We start from the raw sequence: 13,323 nt of genomic DNA on the forward strand, positions 1-13,323 counted from the left end.
GTCTGGACTTGATACTAGAGCCAGATTGAGTCAACTTGGCTCAGTTCTTAGTCGGTGGCATTTTTGGATATTGATAATAAATCAAGAGGGATTTCAATCATTGTTGGACTAGAATCAATTCCATTCTATCATTGAAAATTCAGGCCCATATCAATAGTGTAAAAATTATTGTGTAGTGAAGTGAGAAAATATAGTGTGGTTGAATTTTCATCTCCAACAACGGCAGTGTATTCCCAAATGAAAGGCAATCCAAATACTAAAAGTTGTTATCTTCCATGAGATTCGAAGAGAAAATTGTCAATTCGTAGCCATGTTAAACTACCCCAGGAATTCAGCCATGTCGACTTGATTTGGATACGCACCGAGTACCAAGTTCAAATCCAACTTAAAGAAAATCAAGGTGAAAACAGCTGACGCTGTATATAAAATCAGCAGGTTTTTCCTTGACTCAAATAAAATATGAAACCGTAACTCATCAGACTCGAGTCATGATATATTATTAACGTTGAGTGGCAGGGAAATTGCATACCTATCAACATCTTTGCATGAACATAGATCATGAATCGCCTGGCCTGCTGAGCTCTACTATAATCAGAATCTGCCTCTGGTTCCTCCTTCGGAATATACTCCCCCTCCTTCTTAACCTCTCGGTTCGCAAGACAAAAAAACGTCAAATATTCCTTGGGGTTTGCCTCAAGCCCCTTCGCACGTAGGGCCTCAGCAATGTCGGTATACATCATCTCCATTGTCCTTCTCTGCCAATCTAATATCGCTTGCACAGAAGCAGACTCTGGCAACCCCTCAGGCCACATTGGAATCACAACATAGACAGTAAACCGCTCTCCAGCTTCAATTTTACTGACAATCTTTAGTGATAGCTCCTTGGGAATGAGATGCAATGCACCAATATCTTCAACCTTGATGCCATCTGCTTTCCACCCAAAGGAACTGCCAAGGAAATACTGGTTTTCAATGTAGATAAAATCCTTCGCTCGGCGGATGGCATGTATATAAGCATCTTGAATGCTCCGGTCAATGATGTTATCCTTTCCACTAACAAGTCCAGCTCTAGCTGCCTCCTCTGGTGTCTCAGGGAAGCCGAAAGCAGCTCCTCCGTCAATAGAACGGAATAACTGCACATTCCATGTTTCTCTGTCTTCAGGGAACGTGACAGGAGACGGGGTGATGATGGTATCAGCAAGATCTCTGAGCTGGAGAAGTAGATCCTTCCCTCCTTGCTTCCTCCATCTCTGCTCAAAATTGAACAAGACGTCCCAAGCAATGGGTCCTTCAAGCCGGCAATGAATGTCATGCCAGGGCTCTCTCGGACCACCTTTTGTGATTGAAGCACCAGTGAAATTGGCTTGATGGAAATCATCATGGTGGGCTGTGTCCAAGGTCCTGAAAAGAGAATGAAACTGTGTATCATATCTCCCATCGCAGAGATCGATACCCCCAACATAACTCACAATCCTCCTCTGCTGTGACCCTTTGTTAGGCATCTCGCTGTCTACCACTATAATCTTTTGATGATGAGTGAACATGGTAGAGATCTGCAGGTCCTGAATTATGCTTCCTCCATCATCAGGATTTCGTGGGCAGAGAACACAGTGAACTTCCGTCCCTTCAAAGTAATTTGCAGTTTCTTCATCATGGGTGGCCATCAACCCATCCCTCTTTAGTAAAGCCACAGAGGTTCTGTCATCCCAAACAAGCATCAGAACTCTAACACCTTCGTTGGCTTTCTTCTTGAGGAGCTCCCCAAGCGTCACATCTCCTCCTGGCTTCTGCCTCCGAGAATCCCTTATCAAGGTGATCTCAGTGTACACAGACCAACCTGTGATGTAAATCAAGTGTTTTGCATTTGTAATCGCATCAAACACATCCTCCCAGCATCTGTCAGGCTCATAATACTTTCCATCAGCAAGAGGGATTTTTGGTATGAAGTTGTCAGGGACGTGGGCATCTTGGTACAGAGAGACTTTGCATCCCTGCCTCTGAGGGAAGAACGTGTAAGGGACGCCAGGGAATTTCGGACTTCTGATCCCCCGTGCCCAGTTGCGGTCACGTGAAATATCAAAATATTGTAGTTTCACATGGATCTTAGCACCTCCACCTATAGGCTCACGGTCTTCATTCAAAATCTCCAGCCATTGATCGATTTCCTCACCATTTAGGAGCTCTTTGACAGGAATGTAAGCTCTTCCAATCAGTGTTGCTCCAATCGGATTATCATCTTTGATGGTGAAGATAACATCAGCAGCCAAATGGGCACAATAGATGTGAAAAGATTCGTACCATCGAGGGTTAGAAGGTTCGTTTTCAATGATTCGGGTTCGGCCAACTCTAGCTTTTTCTAGATCAACAGTCGCATACACTTTGGCAGTCCCTTTGCCAACGCCAACAGTCTCCTCGATGTTTTCCACGATCTATAAAAAGGATTTACAATTGTAAACTAAATGTGAAAGAAAAGAAAAAATAGCAAAGAAAGAAGACAAGTTAAGAAGCATTGAAGTTGATGTTGTAATCGAAGATAAAAAAGATCTTTGGGCGGGAAAATTACACACTCGTGATCCATGAAAATCCTTTCATGAAACTTCTCTTTTGTTTGTTTGGGTCTCCAAAATTTGCAGTGAGTAAACAAAATCAAGAAACCAAGTCAAGCAGATACAGCAAAGATTATTTTTTCTAAAGAACCGTAGAATCATGTATGGAAGGTGTTTGTTTGTAGTAAATAAAATGAAGTTCAGGGAAAAATAAATAAATAAAACAGTGACCAGCATGACAGGGTTAAAAAGAAAGAAATACTCGCCAACTACAATCATCAAATGCAAATACATGCAAAATTTAGATTAAGTATTAGCTGCTAGAAAGAAAGGGTTAAGAACAAAGAAACAATATCAAAAGGTTTCATGGCAATGAATTCTCTTTGAAAATACATGTCACAACATTTTTTTTTTTTTTCATGGCAATGAATTCTCTTTGAAAATATATGTCACAACATTTCTTAAATGTTGGACAAAAGTGTTTTTTTTTTTTTTTTGAAAGGTGATTGATTGGACAGAAGTTTGGTTTCAAAGAACTGAATATTTGAAAATTCGCGCAAGATCTCAAAGCATTTGAAATGGGAAAACTGCATGCATTTTCCATTTTATACACGTTAACTTCTCTTGTTAAGAACAACATATAAACAAATGAGGATATATGGAAATTCCATAATAAATTAGAAAACAAAAGATCAATGATGATGATGAAGAAGAAAAGATTAATGATGTATTCCAAACATTATGTATGCAGAGACTTAAGCTTTACACCACAACACTTGTTGAAAACAAAAGTGTAGTTTCAGAGAGAACTGAATTTCAGAAAATTTGCACAATATCTAAATGCATTTGAAAAGGGAAATTTGAAATTATCTTCCATTTTTATGTAAATTGAGGTCTCCTGATAAGAACAACAGAAAAGCAAATGAGGATATAAATGAAAATTCCATAAGAAATTAGGAGAAAAAATCAACAAAGTATTCGAACAATTCCAGACATTATAGATGAAGACCTTAGCTTTGCATTGATCTTCAACACTTCTCCTTTTTGTTGAATCTAGATAGAGTTCTATTTAGGGAAGACCAAAAGGAAAATCTAGTCAACATTGTTACAGCCTTCTCCTAGTTACTTGGGTCGGCTGAATACAAAAATCAAATATATGCTAAAATTCCTATATATTTGTATACAATTAAAAGTTCTAATCACTGTTTTTTGCCTGTGGCATTTTACAGTATGGAAAAAGCATAACTTTAAGTACTCTACTGGATGTTTTGAACTAAAATAAAGAAGGCAACATGGCGATAAACTATCAATTGGTAAGTAGTGCAGCTTTTCTCCTTGTCCTCTACAATCTGTACTGGTATCAAATAAAAGACAGAACACATATCACTATAAAAAAGCCTTTACTCATTTGTTATAATTTTACGGGGTTTACCTTTTGCATAACTATTTTTCAAATTAAGAAATTTGAAGCAAGTATTTTGCTTAATGAAATGCCTCCATACATCCTATGTAATTATTTTAGTGTACCTGGAACTATAGGTTTTGCAAGAACTGTGCTAGTATACCTCATGTAGGTACCTATCCGTAACCTCCCCTAGGTACTGAACACTGAGTCCTACATGGGAGGAACTTTCATGAGATCCACCCCATCCATCAAGTACACTGCCTCATTTTCACCCTGGAATCCAAAAATCATGATGATGGAAAACTCAGGCAGGCACCACCATAGGAAACAGTTGGGATGCGACGTCCATCATTAGTTGTATGCAGGACCCCTTGTGATTTTATTTTTTTTTAACATTGGCACCCTGTGATGTTTATATGCCATCCAATCCATTCGTCTGGTGTGCCTCATCAAGAGAAAGTATTACCCAAAAATCCCAGTATTGGAAAACTCCAGGTTGGCCATGCCACAAGAATTTAGTGGTTTCTGTATAATTTTAAATGGGGTGATTGCTGAATCAGTTGATTTTTGGGATCAATGCCAAACAAGGAGTACTCTACCTAAGTGTTGGGATGGATTTTATGCATGTTAAATTGTTTGACCATGTTAGAGAAAGTTACCTCCATTAGCTACCTCTAGGGTTGTACATCGAGTCAAACCGAGTCGAGCTGAGGCCAGCTTGACTCGGCTCAGCCACTGGCTGACCTCAGCTCGAACTCGGCTCGGTCCTCAAGCCTGACTGGCCAGCTCGGCTCGGTTCAGTCAGCAGCTCGGGCCAGCTCAGGGCAAGTTCGAGCCGATTTCGCCATTGAGGCATTTCCACAAACACCTGGACTGTACCTTCAAAATCCCTATGTATGTGAAACAGAAGCAATGGTTTTACAAGTATTTTATCAAACACCTTCTAAGCAACATAAAAACCAAGAAAAAAAAGGGTATTTATTTCATGTACATACCTTCCTTGCCACCAGCCACACTTCCTTGAGTCATTTTATCAAACACTTAGCGAGCAACATCAATGACAAAGTAACCGAGTCACCGAACTGGTTCGATCCGAGCTGGATTCGAGTCGAGATGGGGCCTGCTCAAACTCTGCTCGAACTCATTTTCGAGCTCAAAAATCAGCTCGAATCGGCTCGTTCAAACCGAGTCGAATCGAGCTTTTTCGAGTCGAGTCGAGTCGAGCTAGCTCGGTTCGTGTACACCCCTAGCTACCTCTGTGAGTTAGGCAAGAGTTCTCTGTTTTGCAACTTTATAAGCATAGGAAAAAAAAAATCTAATTTGAGAAACTTAAGAAACAAAACATGCTTACTGAAATCTTGATAAAACTCTTTTGTAACAGTGGCCCTGATCCTAGAAGTTTCACATGGTGTCATGAAATGGTATTGCAGTTTGTGATGTTCTTAATAGACCCAAACCTTTAATTTTTAAAAATCATAAGCATCAGGAGATTATTCAAAATATGAAACTTAGAATGAAGGTTCATGCCAATGTAACCTCTAGAAAATTATCACGTGAGTTTAAAGATAATATAATTTTTTATTTTTTATAAAAAAGGTCTCTTGTATTTTATAATGGTTTCAGAAATCTTAGAAAATTTCTGTTGCAAGTCTTCAGATTTTGTGTTATTCAAAGTTTAGAACCTCAGACGCAGCTCAGGATTTCCAATTCATCTCAAACGAGACAACGAAAAACTAGATGAGAAAGAAAACTGAGACATTAATCATAGAACAAGATATTTAGAAAATGAAACAAATTTGTCAGATTTTGGACTCTGAAGTCAGGTCGTAACCAAAATGGACTTGAGCTAATTCTAGTCAAAATAGCTATTAGTCTCAAAAGCTTCCACTTGACAATACAAAATGAGAAATCAACGTGAACATATATGAGTAAATTTTCAGGCTGTCTTTACATGCCAGTCAATACTAAGGAAAAAAAAAAAAAGTACAGATGGGCCGTGTACACAGACAAATCAGCATTCAGTCTCAACTGTCCCTGATTCCATGGACAGTGGATGCGAATCCCAACACACGTTCCAATGAGCTTCAAAATGTATACTAAAAAGCTCACTCAGCAGGAATGCCAACATGCATATAATATGGGATTTGGTGCATTCCAGTTACATTACTAGGACAGTGGGCAGAAATGACTGAACCAATTTCTTTTCTTTCTTTAAAAAAATAAAAAATAAAATAATATTCTCAGCACCATTTCAAAATGGGATTTTTTCCAAATCCCATTCCCATTTTGAAATGTGTGATAGAATTCCCACCCATTGAACATGGATGTGGGTGACTGGTGTACTCTGGACTTCTTGATGTTCAATTTCTACCCCAAAGTGAAGCTTTACAGTATTTCCTTTTCTATTTTCCTCCTTCTTCTTTCTGGAAGATATTGACTGGCAAGACACAGAAATTGACAGGCATTAACAGGTTGCTCGGAAACAGCACATGCGGCGTCCTTTCCCAGAGGAGTTCTTCCGACAATCAACCTAAGCTGTGCTAGATAGACAAAGATACCGATCGCTCTGTATCTGCATAGCTCAAAACTAAACTCTCTCTCTTATATTTATTATGAGAATTTCCATATTCTAAAATCATGGGAACTAGTTTTTAAGCCAGTTCAAGAAGTCTGAAACAAAGTGTCTAGGAGAGTAGTTTTAGTCTGTGCTGGTGAATGGAAGCCACCCTAGCAAGAAGGAAAGAAGCAGCTCTTCCCATGGGGGAGTAAACTCCTACTATCACATCACTGACCAGTGTAGGATAAAAGATCAGGTCCAGGATTCGAGTCATAAGATCGACCTTCCCTCTCATCTCAGGGTGAGGTAAGGAATTCAATCAAATGTTTGTTGTACAATATCTTGGCTGTTCAAGACTCTATTTATTATTATGGGAAATCAGTGCATCAAGATGCCAATCTGAGAACTTATTTCAGTTTTGCTCAATCATAACATTATTTCTAAACTACAAAAAATTCCATCAAAAGGCAAAACCAACAGTGGTTTTGTCGAAGAAGATTTAGGAAGAAAAATTTCACCATCTCAATTCCAAGCAATCAAGATCTCATGAAATTGACAAATTCAAGCATGCAAACAAGTAATGTAAAGGAACAAATATCATGATACATAGATACAATCGAAGAAAAGATACTACTAAAGATCCATCTTTCACTCTATAGCCATCAAACCAAGAGATGCGATCTTCCAATTGTGGATCCCTTACTGCTAGGTCGGATCGGATAAAATTGCCATCAGTGCCCGAAAATCCACATTTTAAAATTGGCGTTATACATTTTCCTTTGACGAATATGGGCATTACACATATTCAACAGCAAATGGGCATCACCATTATGAAATGGTAACGGGTATTATATGGGTAAAAAAAATAAAATCAAAAGAAAAAGTTGAAAACTTCCCGAAAAACATCACACACCCATTATATTAGTCATTATATTACACTTACTAAAAAAAAGGGGGGCGAAGAACAAAGGGTAACACTTTCAGGTTATTCCTGTTATAACGCCATTACAGGTGTCAAGACACTGCTGCAATTCATGGAAAATAGACTGTCCATTACCCCTTCATCTCACAAAAATCAATTAACCTCACCAACATAAGTACTAGGCAGTGAAAATTCAACACATCTAAAAATAAAAATTCAAAATCTCTAAATTCTTTCAAAATTCTACTCTCATTCATCTAATTTCCAGAAAACAAAATCACAATAACCTATCAAAGAACAGAATTCTGTCCAGTCGAGCTTTGCACAACGTCCTTGGTTCTCAGTTCTAACAACCAAGTTCCAAGGTTTAGTAATCCAGACCGTTGGTCAGTTGCATCCCACCGTGGATTAACCATGCCCCAAAAATTTCCTAGAATTGGAGACATTAGCCGCCAATCATGGGTCTTTTCTTAGTTAGATATGGATGTCCACAGCTCCTTTTTAACCATCCATTTGTAGGCCAGACAAATCAAAAGGCTAGGATCAGCAGACCAATGGTCCAGATCACTGAACTATGATCCCCACCTGTCAGACCTGAAAACTCGTGGATAAAAGCCTTGGATCGAGGATCATATCTGTATTTTACTAAAACCTTGCAACACATTTCACATGTATAACCGTCCAGAAGAACTTCGTTTCACTACTGTACTACCAGACTTTAAAAAAAGGGGTGTGTCTATCAAAAAGAGTGGTGCTTCCTTTTCTTTTTATATTTTCTTCAACGGATACCTTGTGAAAGAACTTCGATACACCACCTCCGCTGCTTTTATGCGACGGTGCATTCGCTTCAAAGATCGTCACGTGAAGCGTCCCGTGCAGGAGAATCTGAGCCATCTATGCTTGAAGAAGAGAGATCTAGACGGTTAGGATTATACGACGATCTAGCCTTAGTAGACTGACTTTAAGCGAGGATTTTGCAGAACTGAAGAAAATCTGATAGTTCGGAGTTAGAGGAAGAGAATCGAAGATATGGAGAGCTTGTGAAGGTAGCGGAGGTCATAAGTTAAAGGAAGGACGGAAGGAAGGAGATGGAAAGAATGAATATCCGAATGCGATGTATTGCGGTGTAGAAATGAAAAAGATAGATATGTACGTGTACCCGCGACGCGGATTGGGTACTGGCCCCACCAGGACGGGAGCGAATTAGGTGTTACTCGGGTAACGTCTTAGTGGGTGTTATAACCTTACAGTGGGACCGACGTTAATGATTTTTTGTATATCCACGCCGTCCATCCGTTTTTTCAGCCCATTTTAGTATGTTTTGAAAATTTAAAGATGATCTAAACCTTAGGTGGACCGTACCATAGGAAACAGTGGTGAGTGAACTCCCACCATTAAAAATTTCCCAGGGCCCACAGTAATTCCCACCGTAATGTGACCTTTCCATCTATCTGTTGATAAGGTCAATCAGACCTGGATGAAGGGAAAATCTAAAGATCAGCTTGATCCAAAACTTTCTGGCCCACAAAAATCTTTTCATGATCATTCACCATTATTTCAAGTAGTGTGATCCAAATGAGATTTGGATCTGCTTCATTTTTGGTATAACGTACTAAAATTATATGGGAAAACGGATGAACGGCGTGGATATACAAAATTAATCAACGTTGGTCCCACACAGTAAGGATAATACGCAGTTTGGTGTTAGCCGGGTAACACCTAATCCTCGCTCCACGGAACTAGTTAGAGACGGACGGTCGTGTCAGGGGCTCTGTGGAGCCCACCGTAATATATATGTTCTATCCAAGCCGTCAATTCATTTTCACAGATTATTGCAGTAGATAGACCTAAAACGAAGGCATATCAAAGGCTTGAGTGGACCACACCACAGGAAGCATCGTTGAAAATGACCCTCACCGTTGAAACCTTCCTGGGGCTCACTGTGATATTTATTTTCCATCCAACCTGTTCATATGGTCACGTAGACCTGATATTCCTCATTTTTTTCATCTCATACCCTAAAATGATATGAAAAAACGTATGAACGGCGTGGATAAAACTCATACATCACTTGGGCCCCACAGAACACCTGTCTGGACCGGTATCCGTCCAGGCGGGGGTAGGACACAATCCGCTTCCGTATGCGAGGCTTCGGACGGTGTACGCGGGAAATGCCGGAATGGAGAGTCGGAGATTTAAAGGCGCCACGCGAGGCTTTTTGCAGCGTACGTGGGTTTTTATTTCTGACAAGTTGGATAACTGATCCAATAATCTAAACCGTTGTTCTGTTGTATCCCACCATAAATGGATTATTTTCCAAAAATTTTTAAAATTAGAAGATTTTGTCCATATAAACGGTATGTCGGTATATTTCTCCTTTTATCCATTTATTTTTACGCCAAAAATCAGAATGATGTGGTTGATCTGTGGAATATTTTCACGGGAATGGTCCGTCCACGGTGGGATGCAACAGCTAAGTGGTCTAGATTATCGGATCATACGGTCCACTTGTCAGAATTGACAACCCACGCATACTGTGTGAAGCGACTGCTCGAGAAAAAAGTAATTCCTTTGGGACGCGGATTGCGTCCTACCCCCACCCGGACGGTAATCCGTCCGGGCAGGGCTCTGTGGGGTCTAACGTGATATAATTGTTTTATCCATGCCGTTAATCGCTTTTCAAAGATTATTTTAAAATGTTAGACAAAAAATTAAATAGGTTCACAGATCCAGTGGACCACACCAAAGGAAGTTGCAGTGATAATGACACTCACTGTTGAAACCTTTCTAAGGGCCACCGTGATGTGTTTTTTACCATCAAACCTATTCATAAGGTCATGTAGACGTGGATGAAGCGAAAAAACAAATATCAACTTGATCCGAAACTTCTCCAGCTCCCAAGAAGTTTTTAATGGTGGATATTCAATCCCAAATTTCTGGTCCACTTAAGCTTTTTCCTGCCCTTTTTTTTTCTTTTCATTCCTTAAAATGATATGAGAAAAACGATTAACGGAGTGGATAAAACAATTACATCACGGTGGGCTCCACAGAGACTTGCCCGGACGGTACGCAATCCGCGTCCATTACAGTGGATGACAAAGTAGCTTTATTTTCTCATTTTTACCCTTGATTGGGGCCGTTGATTTAGTTTGCCTTTTTCTTTATGGCGTCGACTTCCTCGCGTGAAATCTACTGAAAGCATCGCGGCGGATTTGCTAATACGGCCTGTATATTTAAAATCAGGACCATTCATCATAGAAGATCCATTATGAATCTTCTGGCATCCAAAATCAATACCCATATACTTATTTAGTAGGCTAATTGGCTATTGAAGATGGAGTATTCGTAAATTGTGATGACGAATGAGACTTTTATACATGTATAGCCTATTAGATGAGCAGACTCAAGGAACATGAAAGTGGAGGCACTTGATGAACGACTAGGATCTCTTTCATGTGTGTCAGGTTCCTGCGTGTAAGAGGCCAGTAGAAGAGAAATTTACTCGCTCGAGTACTCTGAGCACTTTTCATTTGGTGAGATAAGATCCTATGCTCCTCGGTGGGTCCCAAGAGGATAGAACGCCACGATCAGTTTTCAATGTCTCCTTGTGGGGAGTTATTTGATACTCCGACTGTGTATGACGCTTTATATGCTGGCATACAGATATTGTATGCGATGCCAACAATAACTCAAATCAAACCCGATAAATTGTGAAATCTACTGTATCTAAGTCAGACCCAAAATCAGATTGGTTAAACAATAGCAGCCTACGATTCGTGGACACTTTTTTGCTGAACGATGACCGTTGATTTTTTATTTTTTTATTTTTTTTGTTTCGTATAAATATCCACCGGTCAGATAGATAACAAAATAACCGTAGCATTTCGATCATGATACATCTAAACTGGGACCGATAATCTGGACAGCTAATTTTCTTTTACATGTGCAATTTCCATGAAATTTTGTAAGAGCCTGCGTATCATCCCCCGTACCCAGCAAAAATAAAAGCTTTTCTCCTTCATTATTGGGCCCGAGCAGATTAGGTGTTACACGGTAAGGTGTTACCCTCACAGTGGGTCCACCTTGATGAATGTCTATATATCCACCCTGTCCATCCATTTTTACAAATCATTTTAGGTTGTGGTACCAAATCTCACCGTGGATCCAAATCTCAGGTGGACCACACTAGAGCAGGAAAAAGTGGTGATTGAGTGCCCACTATTAAAAACCACCTAAGGCCCACCATAATGTTTATTTGCCATCCAACCAACCTCTTGATAAAGCCAAACACACCTGGATGAAGGGAAAATACAAAAGATTAGCTTGATCCAAAACTTTATGCTTAATTTTTTGGATCAAAACCTAAAATGAGATAGAAAAACAGATGAACGACATAGATACCCAACACATTCATCAAGGTGGGCTCCATACGGTCAGGTAACACCCACTAGGGTGTTACTGGGACAACATCTAGCCAGCTCCCATCAGGGCCACGCTCTATGCAGCCCAACATGCGGATCAGGTGTTACACGGGTAACAGCTTACTGGTTGTCACCCTTGCCGTAGGGCCCACCTTGATCATATGTTGTATATCCACACCATCCATACATTTTTACAGCCTATTTTAGGACAATGTCAGAAAAATTAAGCATATCTAAATCTTAGGTGGACCACACGGCAAGAAATGGTAATGATTAAATGTTCACCATTAAAAACTTCCCAAAGGCCCACCGTGAGTATTTTTGTAATGGTGAAGTGAGAACTAGTAATGCACATTGGGAATTCGGACCCCTTGATGTGGGACTAACCTGTTGATAATATCAAAATTTTAAAAATAAAAATATAAAAATATAAAAAATCAAATCTACATGAAAGCAAAGTAAAGATGTAAGCATGATTCAAAACTTTTTTGTGGCATACGTAAGGTTTTTAATGGTTGTTCACCACTTTTTCCAATGGTGTGGTCCACATAGATTTTCATTTTCTTAAGTTTTAGAATAACGTTCTTAAATGAGTTGGAAAAATGGATGAGCAGAACACCCACTAAGTTGTTACCTGGACAACAGCTAATCCGTTGGGGTTTGGGTCGGTGATCACGGTGATATACTGTGAATGGCCAATGATTATGACTATTGAAGTAAATAAAATATTGTTAGAAAAATGATCTTTGAATACACCAAAAATAAAAAATAAAATAATATAAAATTCGTTTCACTAGGCTGAATCACGTAAAATGATACTCTATCCTTAAAGTGTGATTCGCTCCCTTATCAATTGCTGATGGGTTACAGGTGTAAGGCCCATATCCTAGTCCGTACCATTCCACTGGCTTCCGCGGTCCTTCCGGTCGAATTCCAGCAACCCTCAACCCATATCCGACATTTGCGCGTGATCCTAAGCCGAGTCTTTTATACCAAGGTCGGCTCGATTCAAAACTTGCATCTTAGCGACCGCGCCGTCGCCGCAATTCTAACGCCGCGACTTGCACATCGAACCGATACCCAGGTCAGAAGATGTGGGCCTGCGTTCATTCCGAAGAAACACCGCGCGTTACGAACTTCGAAAAAATCTCTACGACATGTCACATCAAATCAAGTCAAGTACACCACCTTACCTTTATGCCACCTCACCTAACAACAAATACAAGTGGCCTCTCTCTCTTTTCCCACAAATTAACCCTCTCTCTCCCTCACTACTCCTCTTTTTACAAAAAAAAAATCAAACAACCCCATACTTCCCATCCCTTTTCCTTACACCCACCACTCCATCCATCTCTTTTATTATTCTTTTCCCTCATTTCTCAAAGATCTCCCAAGCAACCCAAAATTTCTACAAGTCCCAAGCCTTCCCAACTCTCCCAAGATCAACAAGTGTGGCCTACCTTCTCATCTCT

General features: G+C 39.8%; 1 protein-coding gene across 6 annotated transcripts in view; it reads right to left on the minus strand.

The window, feature by feature from the left end:
- The window catches only part of LOC131223152 (phospholipase D alpha 1), a 63,232-nt gene that overhangs the window by 1,718 nt on the left and 48,191 nt on the right, over positions 1-13,323 (minus strand). For 3 of the 6 annotated variants that reach the window (XM_058218469.1, XM_058218468.1, XM_058218467.1), the window contains exons 2-3: positions 8,220-8,250; positions 530-2,429 (exon numbers count right to left, since the gene is read on the minus strand). In XM_058218469.1, coding sequence (XP_058074452.1) covers positions 530-2,429; positions 8,220-8,250 — 1,931 coding nt within the window. Of the gene's footprint in view, positions 1-529; positions 2,430-4,610; positions 4,632-8,219; positions 8,513-13,323 lie in introns of those variants that run through there. The other 3 variants (XM_058218470.1, XM_058218472.1, XM_058218471.1) reach the window with 3 other exon arrangements.

The sequence above is a fragment of the Magnolia sinica genome, chromosome 13 (genome assembly GCF_029962835.1).
Source record: "Magnolia sinica isolate HGM2019 chromosome 13, MsV1, whole genome shotgun sequence".
NCBI classification, from domain to species: Eukaryota; Viridiplantae; Streptophyta; class Magnoliopsida; order Magnoliales; family Magnoliaceae; genus Magnolia; species Magnolia sinica.